The sequence below is a fragment of the Eptesicus fuscus genome, chromosome 7 (genome assembly GCF_027574615.1).
Source record: "Eptesicus fuscus isolate TK198812 chromosome 7, DD_ASM_mEF_20220401, whole genome shotgun sequence".
In the NCBI taxonomy this organism is placed as follows: Eukaryota; Metazoa; Chordata; class Mammalia; order Chiroptera; family Vespertilionidae; genus Eptesicus; species Eptesicus fuscus.
In genome coordinates this window covers 68,889,418-68,905,261 of record NC_072479.1, presented here as the reverse complement: position 1 = coordinate 68,905,261, position 15,844 = coordinate 68,889,418, and the positions used below count along the sequence as shown (strand labels likewise).

The following is a 15,844-nucleotide window of genomic DNA, read 5'->3' as shown; positions in this document are numbered from 1 at the left end:
ACTGTGCTTACCTAACAATTCTGTATTTATTTAAAAAGTATGGCAATAATTCTGATTAAGCATGGATAGAACTGGAGAGCATTATGCTAAGTGAAATAAGCCAGTCAGTGAAAGATAAATACCACATGATCTCACTCATTTATGGATAATAAAGAACATTATAAGGTGCTGAACAAAAATAGAAGCAAAGAAGCATCGAACAGACTGTCAAACTACAGTGGGAAGGTAGGGGAGGGTTGGGGCAGGGTAAGAGATCAACCGAAGGACTTGTATGCATGCATGTAAGCACAACCAACAGAGGCAATACACTGGGTCGGGGGGTGAGGGCAAGTGCGGGAGGGTAGGGGAGGCCGGGGGGGGGGAGGAGGGAGGTCAATGGGGAAAAAAAAGGAGACATATGTACTGCTATTTGTAATACCTTAAACAATAAAATAAAAAAAAATAAAACATAAATCCTTGTATAGAAATAATTTATTAGTAAGGAAATTATGAATATAAAATGTGTGACTCTTGTTTCAATTTGATATAATTTTTGGCAATAAATTAAAATATTCTTGGTTTATTTTACAAATAAATTTGTGCCATAGACTGAATAATAAAAAAAAAAACACCTGTCCATAGAAAGTAGTTAATGTTAACAAATATAACTAAGCATATGTTTATTAATTTGTAATCAGAAGGGTACATCACTGCATTGTTTTTTTCCAGTGGTAGATTTGTACTTACATACATCCTTACAATTGACCTTCTATGAAAATTTATTTTAAAGTTAACCACTAATTGCTCATATATGCCATGCAGGGTGCAAGAGATGCCTAAGATAATTGCTTCTTCCAGAAATCAGAGGCAAGTGGCAGACATAACACATATACTTCTAGAATGTTGACATAAGTGCAACAGATAATGCTTTCATTAACATATATTACCTTCTTTTCATTTCCATTGCTCCCAGCCTCAATCAGACTTTATTTCACCTAATTTACACTGCTGTTAAGCTCCTTCCTGATGTCCTCTATTTCATAATCCTCCACTCCTATCCACTAAACACACCAAGATGCCACACAAGATATTTCCAGTAGTTTCACTTCCCTAATGAAAACAAAATAAATGTGAATCCCTATGGTATCGAAAGTCCTCTTGATTGTAGTTTAAATAACACATTCTACTTTGGGTTCTCTTTAGTACCTTCATCCCATATTCCCACTCACAAGTCTACTGATTTTCCCCCTGAACATATTCGAGTCTCAATTTATTTTCTTTACCTCATGCTGTTTTCTCTTCAGGGAGCATCTATCTCCTTTTTCCCCCCAGAATTCTATCATCATCCAAAGGTGATCTTAAATACTATTTTCATCTGAGATACAATCTGTGACAAAAAGTGTGTGTGTGTGTGTGCGTGTGTGTGCGTGTGTGCGTGTGTGTGTGTGTGTGTAGACAACAGAATCTTTGTGGAGATTATCAGGAAGTAATTAGATAGCATTATTTATATGTTGGCATATACTCTATTTTTTTGGTATACTGGTTCTTCCATTAGATTAAATTTCTTGGCCAAAATTTGTATTTAGAGGGTTCTCAGTAAATATTTATGTAATCAAACTGAAGTTATTTAAATCAAATGCTATAGAAAAAAAATTTCATTTAATAAACTGGCCTAGAATGATTTTTTGAATAAGACTTTGGGCAGGCCTTTGGATATATGGAAAAATGTGACAGATTCTATGATGAAAATTTGGTGGTGTGAGACACATACAATAATTAAAAACAACAATTCGAAAAAAAGCAGCTACTCTGATTTCCACAAAGTTCTATTTTCAACAGTTATAAGAGAAGGAAAAAAAGAGGTCCATAGTACTGATATAAATATGCTAGTAAAGCAGGACTTGATACTCAAGAGATTCATTAGAAATTAAAGATATATCAACTATTTCTTTACAAATTGATGAGAAATGTTTTTTTCCTACTAAATTTTGATTAAATTTGAGATTTGTAGTTACATAAAGACACTCTTTAAAAACTCATACATGATTATTTCAAGTAAAAATATTATAAGAATGTTTTTTTCAAGATCTGTGCTTAAGTAGGTAGTTATTTATACTGTCATCAGTGTCTCCTAATACATAAATAGCAAATATATTAATTCAAATATATGTTTTATTTGGTATGTAAATTCTTTTATGTCTATGTTTATATAGCTGGATTACCTGGGTTTCCACAGGATTTGGATGAGTGAGGGCATGTTATTATATTTCTTTCTTTCCATTTTCCTTCTTCTTTGTATAATTGTCTATAATTTATGTATAAATTTATTTAAAGTCAAAGAAAGGTTAGAAAAGAAAGTTTCTTAAGCAAATTTCAACCTATACATTTTTTTCATTTTATTAATCTGAACATATAAAATTGTTTCATGATTTTTCAAAAGTTAAAAGAGGTTTTAATTAAATACTAGCCATGAAGATAATACTCCTGAAGATGATACTACTGTATATTGTGGATTTTGGTCCCATAGCCAAGACATTTAGGTTTCATTACTATCTTCTCAATAAAAAACTCATAAGCTGTATCTGGAACTGTGTGTTGCTCAATGTTCCAGTTAAAGAGAAATGTCATTTGACTAGAAAAATATAGTAATGTATTTAATTATCTGCCTATTTATTTTTCTTTCTAGAATATTGAAATGAAACTGTCCAAACATGTGGTATGCAGAATAAAGGCACCCCAAAGATAGCCACATCCTGATTCCCAGAATCTATGAATATGTTACCTAAATGGCAAAAGGAATGTTGCAGATGTGATTAAGATTATAAAGCTTGAACCCGGCCGGTGTGGCTCAGCAGTTGATCATGGACCCAGGAACCAGGCGTTTACTGGTTCGCTACCAGGTCAGAGCACATGCCCTGGATGCAAGCTCGATACCCAGTATGGGGTGTGTAAGAGGCAGCCAATAGATGATGTCCCTCTTTTATCAATGTTTCTCTCTATATATACCCTCTCCTTTCCTGTCGCTCTAAAAATCAATAAAAACATATTATTTAAAAATTATTATAGAGGAGAAACCAAGATGACGGCATAAGTAAACACCTGAACTTACTGCCTCGCACAACCACTTCAAAACTACAACTAAAAAACAAAACGGACATCATCCAGAACCACAGGAAGGCTGGCTGAGTGGAAATTCTACAACTAGAAGGGAAGAGAAAAGCACACAGAGAATCAGAGAAGGTGCAGAAGTAAAGTGAGGAGGTACGGAGGCATGTGCAGAAAGGGCTGGCAACTGAGGACGCGGTTGTCTTTTTCAATCAGGAGGGAGACACAGGCTCCCGACTGCTCTGAACTCCAGTTCTGGGTGAGACTCTGGGGACCCAGACTCATACAGAGGATATGGGGGGAGGAGGGGGACTGGACTGTCTGGCATCGGGCCTGAACATGAGGGCGGCTTTCTCTCAGAGGTGCTTGCAGCGATTACCGCGGGACACTGAGACCTGGGGGCCTCTTAGGGCAGGAATGAAGGTCAGCCATTGCTTTTGCTCTGACCTGTTGATTCCCTGAGACCCCGCCCCACCCAATTTACAACCCTACCCCAGCTGTGCACAGAGGCTTTTGCATATGAATGGCCTGGCCCTTTGCAATCTAAAATTACCTAACAAACTGCAGCTGGGTCAGAGAGCCCCAGAACTTCCAAAAGAAGGCCCAAGGCTCCACAGCAGCTTGCATTGCTTCACAGCTGGGCCTCATCTGGGCACCTCCAAACCACAAACAAAGAAGAGGAATCTGCAGATCTCTCTGTAGCTCCTGCTGGGTGGCCTCAGGCAGAGCTAAATTTGCACCTCCTTGGAGATCCAAGAGCCAGTGTACCCAGTGGTCAGAGTGGGACCATCCAGATTACAACTCCTCAGATCCATAAGGGACACACTCAGGGGGCAGACTCAGTGAGCACCAAAGCCCCACTGAAGCAAGTCTTGTCTCATAAGTGTGTCTCCAGCACAGAAGTTCTCCCATCATAGACACAACTGATCCTCATAGCCAATTGGCCTGGAGGTCAATTCCTCCCAGAGATACCAACAACAATCAAGGCTTAACTACAACAAGACTGTGCACACAGCCCACAAAAGGGTACACCAAGAATGACCACCTCAGTTAGCTGGGGAGGCTGAGCCACTAGGCCCTATAGGACACCTAGCACACAAAGCCACTCTATCAACACATGGAAGCAGCCAAAATGCGGAGACAAAGAAACAGGTCACAAATGACAGAAATGGAGGAAAGCAAACTACTGGATATAGAGTTCAAAACCATGGTTATAAGGTTATTCAAGAATCTTCTAGAAACCACCGATAAATTTAGTGAGTCCCTGGAGGATATAAAAAAGGACCAACTAGAAATTAAGCATACACTGACTGAAATAAAGAATAATATACAGAGATCCAACAGCAGACTAGACGATCACAAGAATCAAGTCAAAGATTTGAAATACGAAGATATTAGCATATTACCCTTTTATTAGTATAGATGGATAGCATTATAGAGTACTTTAACTCTATGCTTTTTTCCAAATTAAAGTTATTTTATAATCAGGCATTTTGTAGTAAAAACTTCTAATGTAAAAAATCACTTGTTGACCATTCAGCATTTCTAATACTGTAATTGTGTCTATTCCAAAAAAGCTTCTGAAGAAATGGGCTGTTTTAGACCAAACCAAAGACTTTTCAAAATATTATCAAAATACATTTTAGGCTTGATCTGAGGAACACGATCACCTTAAATACGTCAATATTAACTATGAGGTAATTAAGTGCTGGGAATAGGTGACAAACAAATATTTTATTTATGTTTATTTTTTAAAATTTATCATTATTATTGAAAGTATTATAGATGTCCCATTTTAAAAACCCATTGACCCTCTCCACCCTGCATCCCCTCAGGTCTTCATTGTGTCCATGGGTTATGCATATATGCATATAAATTCTTTGGTTAATCTCTTCCCACCCCCTACCTCCCCTCTTCCCTCTGAAATTCATCAGTCTGTTCCCTGCTTCTATGTCTCTGGATCTAGTTTTTTAGTCAGCTTATTTTGTTCATTAGATTCCACATATAAGTGAGATCATATGATACTTGTCTTTCTCTGACTGACTTATTTTACTTAGCATAATATTCTCCAGGACCCTCCATGCTGTCTCAAAGGGTGAAATCCTTCTTTTTTAGTGCTACATAGTATTCCATGGCATAAATGTACTACAGCTTTTTTATCCACTCCTCAATGAGCACTTGGGCTGTTTCCAGATCTTAGTTATTGTAAATAGACCTGCTATAAACAGAGGGGTGCATATATTCTTTCTGATTGGTGTTTTGGGATTCTTAGAAGAACTATTATTTTTAGTAACTTATAAGAACATTTTTTAAAAATTTATCCAATCACTAATGTTAGCTACTAGTATGTACTGTTAGATACCTGAGTTTTTACTTGCATGTAATCAAGTCCTACCTTTGCAGGTTCTTTGCACATAAATTCCATAACTTTGTAAACTTATTTCAATAAGCTGGGTAATTCTTTGTTTTATATACCACTGCAGGTCAAATAAAAAGCAATATATTAGTAGAACTATTACTTACTGCGGTAGCCCAATGGATATCTCTCCATACTGTGGCTTCCCTGGAGAGATCAGAGATATCAAACAAATTTTCAAGAATCACTTCTCCAATCATGTCATGTCTAGAAAATCTGTCAAAGTCATATACACTGAAATGCAGTTTTCGATTGCTTATTTGATCATATGCTACAGGAAATTGAAAAGTTTCATCAAATTGAGGATTTAAAGTCTTTCTGTGCACGCGGGTCTGGAATTTCTTTTTCCTATCTGGGAGAAGATACATCTTCACATACGGGTCAGACGTTCCTGTGAAGTCTTTAGCAGGGAGATCTAAAGCTTTGATGAGTTTAACAACCAGAAGTTCATTTTCATAATCATACTGGAGGGTAAAGTTAAGTTTCCCACAGGTTTTGACATCTTCTTTCCTGTTGCCCTCGGAGTCGACTGATTTCTGTTTGTAGAGCTCTGGTTTTATCCTCCCAATGCTGGTTGTTGTTTCTCCTCTTTGTAAAACGGCTTCTGTGCCTATACTGAAATCGACACTGGACACGTGCATTTGCCGTGGTAGGTGTCTCTTGAAAGAACTGTGGCTGTACACACAAACATACACACAAGATCATTTAGGCAGACTATTGGTGACAATATTTAATAGTGGCATATAAACTGTCCCCTACCCCCATGATAATGAAAGCATTATATTTATATCAATATAAGACACACACACACACACACACACACACACACACACACACACACACACACTTTTGTAAAACCAGAAATGCAATAATTCAAAGGAAAGGTCTCCTAAAATTATAGAAACACTGGAAACACTCAAATGCAAATATTTATGACCTTTGAAATTTTGTCATTTTAGTTGTAAAGAAACGCAATTACCAAACAAGTTCAATATTTCACAAAATACTATGAATCATCAATTGTCTAGGCATATCTAAATGTAAACATTGTGTAGAAAAATCATATGGATGGTTGGTTTCTTTTCATCTGGATATTTATGTCTCATGGATTCCATGTTTCAGTGATTGAAGCATTAAAATAAAAACATTAATCCACATTTTCTTATACAGTGTTAATTATTTCTAATACTTAAGATAACTAAATGACTATTTACTTTTAAAAAGCATATATAGTTTGACAGCCCAAATAAGTACATTTTCCTTTTTCAACAGAGAGTGGGCTTCAGAAATTCTAAGGATTAAAAAAATGTAGACTTTTAGAATTTGGGACATAATAACATAATCAAGTTTTTAAAATTCAAACTGATTTTCTTATAGTTTCACCTAGTCAACATTTCCAGAACATTAGCTCTATAATCTTACTAGTGTCCTGTAAATGTGATTGACATTAAGATCTGCTACTCTTATACTTCCTCCCTGATTTCTGGCATGAGCTTGTCAACTACTAGTATGTGTCTCCTCAAAACTTGGTCCCAGGTCTTTTGTTCTTTTCTTTCCTCATCTGTCTATTAAACTAATCATCAGTTCTTGGACTACAATTATTATCTTGAATCTGATGGTTATCTAAATATATCTCAAATATATGCATTTCCAGTTCCATTCTCTATTATCTCCAAGAGAGATTTCTTAATGGATGTCCTAATTTTGTCTCAATTTCAAGCCAACTCATTATTTTCTTGATTTGCTCTCAAACTAGGTCTCTATTCTAGTCTCTGACAATAGCATTAACATTTTTTATCAGTCACTCATGTTAGGAAACTGTATGCTTTGAATCACCTTTATCAATGGGATTTACTCAATTTTCTAAATCCTGATAATGTTTGCATTGAAATACCACATATAATTGTCCATTCTGTTCCATTTTTATTGCTATGCAATCCAGATACTCATTATCTTATACTTTGTTTTCTAGAGTAGCTTTCAGCTGACTTTTCTTTCAGCTCTCTCTTACATTTAATACCTATCTAGCACTTACTTCAAAATCCTTTACTTATCTGTTGTCTACATCAGGTCTACATATTTTATAGCACAAATATTGATGACACTGTTTAATCAATACATGATGAACACATAAGGACTCATTTAAGGGTAATAACAAGTTAGTAAGTATCCAGAAGTAAGATACCTAACCATGATACCATTTGAGAAGTAGTTAGAGGAGCTGAGACTGTTAAATCCAGAAAGAAGATTAAGAAACAGGAGTAGAGAACAAAAATGGGATTAATGCTGGCCATCTTCTAAAATCTGAAGGACTGTCATGACATAATTAATCAGATTTGTAGGAGTTAAAGGTAGCCAGACTTTGGCTTATATAAAGGAACATTTAAACACTAGAGGCTCACTGCATGAAATTTGTGCATGGGTAGGGTCCCTAGCGGCTGCCAGCTGCCAGCCGGGGCCTTCTTTCATTCTGCACCACCCCCTGGTGGTCAGTGCACGTCATAATGAGCAATTGAACTCCCAAAGAGACACTTTGCATATTAGGCTTTTATATATATAGATATCTAGAGCTCTAAAATGGAGAAGTAATAAACTTCCCTAAACAGGAAATGTAGAAACAATGTTAGATGTTGAACAAAAACATTTCTGTCTCAGGTAAGATGCTAGACCTCTAAGTGTTTTCTAATATTTAATTTCTATGATTCTCTGTCATTCTGTGGTTCTTTGATTATTTTATGGGTCTAAATATTTAATATATCATTATTATGTATATTAATAAAGTTAAATTTTTAAAAATAAGAATTATAATCTGAGGTGTTCCAAATTCACTCTCTTACATTTAATTAGCTTATTTTCTCTAACTGGACTGAAATACCAAACAATTAATTGAACACCATAAAAAATGCTTAAGTTGTATTGAAACAAATTCAACCTCTCAATAGTCCCATTTTATACAAATGAAGAAGACAACCCAAAATGAGCTGTGCGAGTGTCAGAAATTTTTTGCCTTTTACTGTATTATTTATGGGCTTCTCAAAAGCTTTTAAAAAAGGATTTAGAGTGTTGTAACTGCTGGGGAGGCGGTAAAGGGGGGTTTAGTTGGAAGATGGTAATAGGGTAGAAAATAGTGATGAAAAAAATAAAAGAAGAAAGGCAAAAAAGAAACAAACAAACAAAAAAGGAACTATAGTTCAGCACACAGGCTGCAAATTAAGGTAATGGTTGAGGCTGGTAAAGTGGAGGAAGAGACCACAGGTGAAAACACACTGCAGCATTTCTGCATGATCTTCTCCTCATGCCCAAGAGAGAGACCTTCAGTGCGATGTCTTAGAGACTTCTATGGAAGAGAGAAGGCTTAAGGAAAAAAATTATATTCCAGTATTTTGAAGAAATAATACTCAATGAAAATATGAATGCAATATAAGATTAAACACAGGAAAAAATGAAAAGTATATGCTATAAAATATTCACAATGAAAACTTAAAGTGTGATCTTCCTCTTCAGATTTTGCCAGTAAAGGTTAATATAGTATTGAGTGCTTACTATGTGGAGGGTACAGCTGTAAATTCTTCATCAACTCACTTGATCCTCATGTAACCCTTTAAGGCACTTAGCATTATGTTCGCCATTTTACAAATTAGGTCACTGAGGCACAAGTGATAAGTAACTTATTTAAAGTCACATAGCTAGGCAGGTGCTAAAATTGAAATTTAACCAATTTGGTTGAGGCACCTGAGTCTAGTAGCTATGCCCTTGAACCTTGTACTGTCATAATGGTGGCCTATTTGACTGAATTACTTCTAAGTAACCATCTATCCTCTCTAATAAAAGAGTAATATGCAAATTAACCATCACTCTGCTACATAAGCCACACCCACCAGCCAAGCCACGGCCACCAGCCAATCAGGGTGAGTATGCAAATTAACTCCAACCAAGATGGCTACCAGAAGGGAGGCTTGGGTTTCCCTGGCAACAGAGGAAGCCAAGCTTTCCACACACTCTGGTGGGCCCAGGCCTCCACTCAAGGATACAAAGTTTCAATTATAGAAGGTAAACAAATCCAAACAGAAATGGCAGCAGCCACGGATTGAGCAGGAGGCTTGGCTCTGCTCCAGATTACAAAGTTTCAATTGTAGAAGGTAAATAAATTCCAGATACCAGGTCACTAGGGGCGTGGCTGGCCTGCAAACCACCACAGGCCCCTCGCCCAGGCCTCTCCATGCCCCAAGGGAACCCTACCCTGATCCAGGACACCCTTCAGGGCAAACCACTGGCCCCCACCCCTGTACCAGGCCTCTATCCTATCTAATAAAAGAGTAATATGCAGATTGACCATCACTCCAACACACAAGATCAAGATAGCTGCCCCTATGTGGGTCAAAGATCCTGCCCCCATGTGGACACAAGATGGCCACCACAAGATGGCCAGCAGGGGAGGGCAGTTGGGAGGGACCAGGCCTGCAAGGGAAGGCAGTTGAGAGGGACCAGGCCTGCAAGGGAGGGCAGTTGGAAGTGATCAACCCTGCAGAGGAGGGCAGTTCGTGGTGACCAGGCCTGCAGAGGAGGGAAGTTGGGGGCAAACAGGCTGGCAGGGGAGCAGTTAGACATCAATCAGGCTAGCATGGGAGTGGTTAGGGGTGATCAGGCTGGCAGGCAGAAGCGGTTAGGGGAAAGCAGGAAGGCAGGCAGGCGAGCAGTTGGGAACCAGCAGTCCTGGATTGTCAGAGGGATGTCTGGTGGGATCGGGCCTAAATGGGCAGTCGGACATCCCTCAAGGGGTCCCATATTGGAGAGGGTGCAAGCTGGGCTGAGGGACACCCCTCCGCCCCCGTGCACAAATTTCGTGCACTGGACCTCTAGTGTATATATATATATATATATATATATATATATATATATATAGCTAATATGCTAAGTGTCTGACCAGTTGCTATGATGTGCACTGACCACCAGGGGGAAGATGCGCAACACAGGAGCTGCCATGACGTGCACTGACCATTTACAGAGAAACGGTACTGTGAACCTGGTGCCCATAAAGCAACACTCGGCTTCTCCCAAGTGGGACACAGGCCTCACCACCACCCTGGAGTGGCACCCCACCAAATCGCAGCCAACACTGCCGAGACCCCATGGCACAAAATGTGGCCCACAGCCCAGCCCAACCCGAAAATGGAGACTGTGGGAGCCAAGGAATGATGTCACATAGCAACGCCTGGCTTCCTCTCCCTAGCAACTAGCCTCCTTGCAGTTTCTTCAGCCCAGGAACACGACTTGCTTATAGCCAGGTGGAAACATTTTACATTTTAACCAAATGTCTGTGAAGCATTTTCCCATGCCTAATCTCATTTGATCCTCACAGAAGTCCTGGAGTCAGTAGATAGGAGACTCAGTGGAATCCTATTTTCTTTTCATTAGCCAGAAAAAGGAGATTTAGAAAGCTTAGAAACTTGACCCAACTGAAAAGAAGTAAGAAATGGTGGACTTTGAAAATGACTTCAGGTTTTCTCACTGCTCAAAATATAGTCAAACACTGCTGCAGTTAAATATTTTACCCTTTGTTCTCTCTGTATGATCTACAATAATAATCTGCTTTGTGTTAATATTTACTGCTGTGTTGCTGACAATTACCTGAAAGAGAAGTTGGGTGCTTCATTGGGCTGGAAAAAGTTTAGCTACATCAGAAAGCAAGTACAATTAAGCAAATTTATTCTATTTCTATATATAAAACCCTAAACGACCAGGCGACCGTTTGACTGGTCAACCATTTAACCAGAAGCTATTATGCGCACTGACATCCAGGGGGCAGATGCTCAACACAGGAGCTGCCCCCCGGGTGGTCATTGTGCTCCTCAGTGGGGGTCAGCGAGATTACCAAGTGGCGGTGGCAGCAGGAGCAGCGGGGCCAGGATGAGTGGGAGCGCCGCGGCGCCAGGCCGGGGCTTAGGATCCTCCCCAGCCACATGCCACTTTGTGCACTACTATATCCCTCAGGGGATGTCGGACTGCTGGTTTTGTCCTGATCCCTGGCTGGTGAGAGGGCACAGGCCAGGCTGAGAGACCCCACCAGTGCACGAATTTCGTGCACCGGGCCTCTAGTATAAATATAAAAGGCTAAGTTGACTCATGCATGCATGATACATATAAAGCTCTTGCTGGTGCCAATTGCACCTGTGCATTTCTATCTGTCATTGTTGATCGTGAATTTGGTTGACACTTCTATTATAGAGAAAGGGCAAATAGAAATATTTCTTCTAATTAGTTTCCTTTCAATGTGTACAAATTCATGTACCAGGCCACTAGAATAAAATAATTAGCAATATTTATAGTATATATTTTATTAAGTTTTTCTACTTACACATGAAATATGACATTATTTAATCCACTAAAGTACAAAGTTTACTTGGTTCAAATAATTTGAGATTTTTTTTGAGATGTTTTAAACATTTTTGGCTAGTTACCATAAATTGAAAGAAAGCAAAGATGTTTAATTTGTAAGTTATGATCAGACATATACAAAATTCTTATGAATTCTACAGTCTTTGTAGTTTTTATTTTATATGAAACAACATGTTTTGAAAACACTAAGTACCAAAAAGAAATTTGTAAGTACTTGTAAAATTTGTAAAATTTCAGTATTATACATTGAAAACTAATTAAGATATGATAATAATGAAAATATTATTTCTATATAAAGAAATATAGTAAGACTATTCTATCTTATATGAGGGAGTTAGCTCCTAATTAAAATCATACTGAATTTAAGACCTAATATTTTAGTTTCTTCATGTATCTATATCTATATCTATATCTATATCTATATCTATATCTATATCTATATCTATATCTATCTATACCTGTACCTATATCTATTTTATTGGCTTAAGCTTGAAATAATCTGCTATACAGATTGATCCCATTTAAATGCATCAATGATACTATTAAATATATTTTGACCTTGGGATATACTGGATCAAAATCAGGGGCTAAATTAGTGTCAAGGAACCATCAAAGAGCATTTATAAAATAAGAATGTAAAAAGGCATACAGGTAGTACATATTATTGTGAATTCTTAAAAGGGCCTGGTATAACCCAGTTTAAATATTCAATGTTCCTAATAGATTTTGAATATTTTATTAAATAATCTAATATTTCTATAAAAAATAACTTTCACTTATTCACCAATTTTTATTTTTGTGAGCAAAAAAGAAACCCCCTAAAAATTAATTCCTCATTTTTTATAGATTAGTTCCATAACTTCACACTCACTTATACTTTTCAATATAATGAAATTTTAATCTTCTATCCTCTCCCTAATAATCAGTAATTTCTTTCTTATGCTTCAGAATATAATTGTAGAGCTGTAAAGAGCCCCTTTCTAACAGGAATCAGGGTAGTAACATTTTTGTTCTAGTAAGCCAGTGCCCTAATTATAGGGTAAATAGTGCACATTCTAAGTCACAGTTGAGCTAGTCAGCTAAGAGAAGCTTTAATTATTACAATGTTAAACTATTACCATGACAACACAGATCGTCTTGCTTGCTTTTTCTTCTCTTCTTTCTTTTGGAATGACAGAGATAAATGGCTATTTAGTGTCACAAAAATATTCAACCAATCCAAGTGTAGGCCATTTGATTATTTCTGATCCCATTCTTACCCTTCAAAACTAGGAAAGCACCACTCAAGTACTTTTACAGATGGTGAAGGAAAAACTTTCTCCATCTTATCTGAACACCTGAAAGTAGTTAGATATAGTCAATATTATTTGATGCATGCCTCTCTCTGATCAACATCTCATCTCTTCTACTCCAACTTAGACAACTTTCCCAACTCAACAGAACCTCCAATCCATAGATCTTACTACCATTTCATAATCACGAATGCCTTAATATAATTTTCCCTCTTTACCCAGTTTCAACCCCACGATTAATCATTAAAGCCACTCTATGCATACATCCCCAATTCCCTTATTACTCTCTACTTTCTTAGTTCTAGAGCAAAATCACAGCACCAGTTAAATGCAATTTTCCATCATTGCTACACCTGCACATGTGCAAGTGAATTTGACTGTACTGAAACATAAAACAACTCTCACGGTTTCACTTTAAATTCAAGACCACATTTCTCATGTTGACCTTAATGCTGCACAGCAATCTATTCTCTCTCTTAAATCTCCTAGATCTCAAGAAGACTATTTCACACTTTCCCACCTTTCTTTACACATTAGTCAACTTCTTCCTCAGTCCCAGTCTCCATTAATGACCAGACTTTGCACTTCACTAAGAAAATTGAGGCAAAGAGCAGAAACCTTCCAGACTCACAATACTTCATCAACCCTCCTATCTGAATTTGTACCCATATATTTTGCCTTCCAGTTGATATTAAATTAACCACCAATGCTCCTATCTAAAGCCAATCCCTCCACTTGTAGACTAATTCCCATTTTCTCTCATGTTACCTTCAGGAATGCTCTTCTCTAATTCCTGCATAATTTCCCCTCTTTATTGGATTATTGCCATAAGCATGACAGCATACTCTTATTTCTCCTATCTTAAAGGAACCTTCTATTCACCTCACTTTCTCTTTCTGTACTGCTCTGTTTCTCTAACACATTTGCAGTAAATTCCTTGAAAGAGTTAAGGATGGTATGTTCACCGTCCAGTTTATCTCTTCTCATTCTATTTAAGCCCACTCTAATTAGCTTTTCACATCCCAACTCCAGCATAACTGATCTTGAGAACATCACCAATGTCTCCCCCATATTACTAAACTCACAGGTCAATCCACAGTCCTCAACCAAGCTGGGAAGATCGGAGTCACTCCTGGTTGTTCACATACTCTCTTCACTTGGCTTCTGGGTTATTTCCTCCTGGCTTCCCTCCTACTTCATGCATCTACTATGTGTTCCTTATGTCTTAACACTAGAGTTCCTCAGAAATTCATCTCTGGTTTTCTCTCTCTTTTTTTTTAAATCCACAATCACCTCTTTGATGATATCATCTCCTGTTTTTAGACACTAGCTGTACCCCAAATTTATATACGTATCACAGATTCTCTCCAGAATTCAAGTATATTCAGTTGCCTACTCACATTCTCCACTTTGATTTCTAATAGAATTCTGAAATTCAACAGAAATAGATCTCCCACTCACCCCATCTACAGTCTTGTCTATCTCAACTTGATCTTTCCAGCTGCTCAGGCCAGAGCCTCGGAGTCTTTCTTGACTCCCCTCTTTTTACTCATATGCCTCAGCTAATCTGTCAAGGTATTCTGTTTAGTCCAGCTGGAGTGGCTCAGTGGTTGAGTATGGACCTATGAACCAGGAGGTCACGGTTTGATTCCCGGTCAGGGCACATGCCGGGGTTGCAGACTCGATCTCCAGTGGGGTGTGTGTGTGTGTGTGTGTGTGTGTGTGTGTGTGTGTGTGTGTGTGTGAAGGGTGTTCAGGAGACAGGTAATCAATGATTCTCTTTCATTATGATGTTTCTATCTCTCTCCCTCTCCTTTCCTAAGGTCAATAAAATTTTATTTAAAAAAAGATATTCTGTTTGTTTTACCTTCAAAATAGATCCTGAATCCAGCCTGTTCTCACCATCATTAATACCACCTTCCTGGTCTCACTTACCATCACCTGTGGTCTGGATTATACAGCCTCCATAACGGCCTTTCTATTTCTATCCTTGTGCCTCTGCCAATGTTCATTCTCAAAACACAGAATTATCTTTTCAAAGCATAGGTCAGATCATGCCACCCCTTTGAATAAAAACCCTTTAGTAGCTTCTCATTTTACTCTGAGTAAAAGGCAAAAATGTTTTAGCTTAAATGTTTCAGCTTCTGTTACCACTCTGATTTTTCTCCCAGCATTCTCAGTCTTGCTCTCTCTACTATAGCCACTGGCTTCCTGGCTGCAGTTGGAACACAAGTGGCAAGTTCTAGCTTCAGGGCCCTTTCAGGGAGAGCTCTCCCCAGGCACTCTCATGCCCACCCTCCCACCTCTTCAAGTTTTTGCCAAAACATCTGAGCAAACTCTATACTGACTGTCATTTTTGAAATTACAATGCTACCCCCTCTCCCATTTAGACCCACCAATCTCTTTATTTTGCACTATTATTTTCTATAGAACTTATTACCTTCTAATACATCATGTAATTTACATGTTGTGTGGTTCTTTTTCACAAGAATGTGGGTAGGAATTTTTGGCCATTTTGTTCCCTAATATAAAGCAAATGTTTAGAAAAATGTCTGGCACATAACAAGTGTTCAATAAATATCACTGAATTAATAAATTAACTGAATGCTTTTTTCCCCAAAAAATTTAGACATCTCATAAACAACCCAATAACAAC

At 37.8% G+C, this 15,844-nt stretch overlaps 1 protein-coding gene across 1 annotated transcript in view; it reads right to left on the bottom strand.

Moving 5' to 3' along the window:
* SYT10 (synaptotagmin 10) overlaps positions 1–15,844 on the bottom strand; it is a 64,674-nt gene that overhangs the window by 22,883 nt on the left and 25,947 nt on the right. Inside the window, exon 3 of the mRNA XM_008140549.3 lies at positions 5,608–6,175. Within this exon, the coding sequence (XP_008138771.1) occupies positions 5,608–6,175 (568 nt within the window). The remainder of the gene's footprint in view (positions 1–5,607; positions 6,176–15,844) is intronic.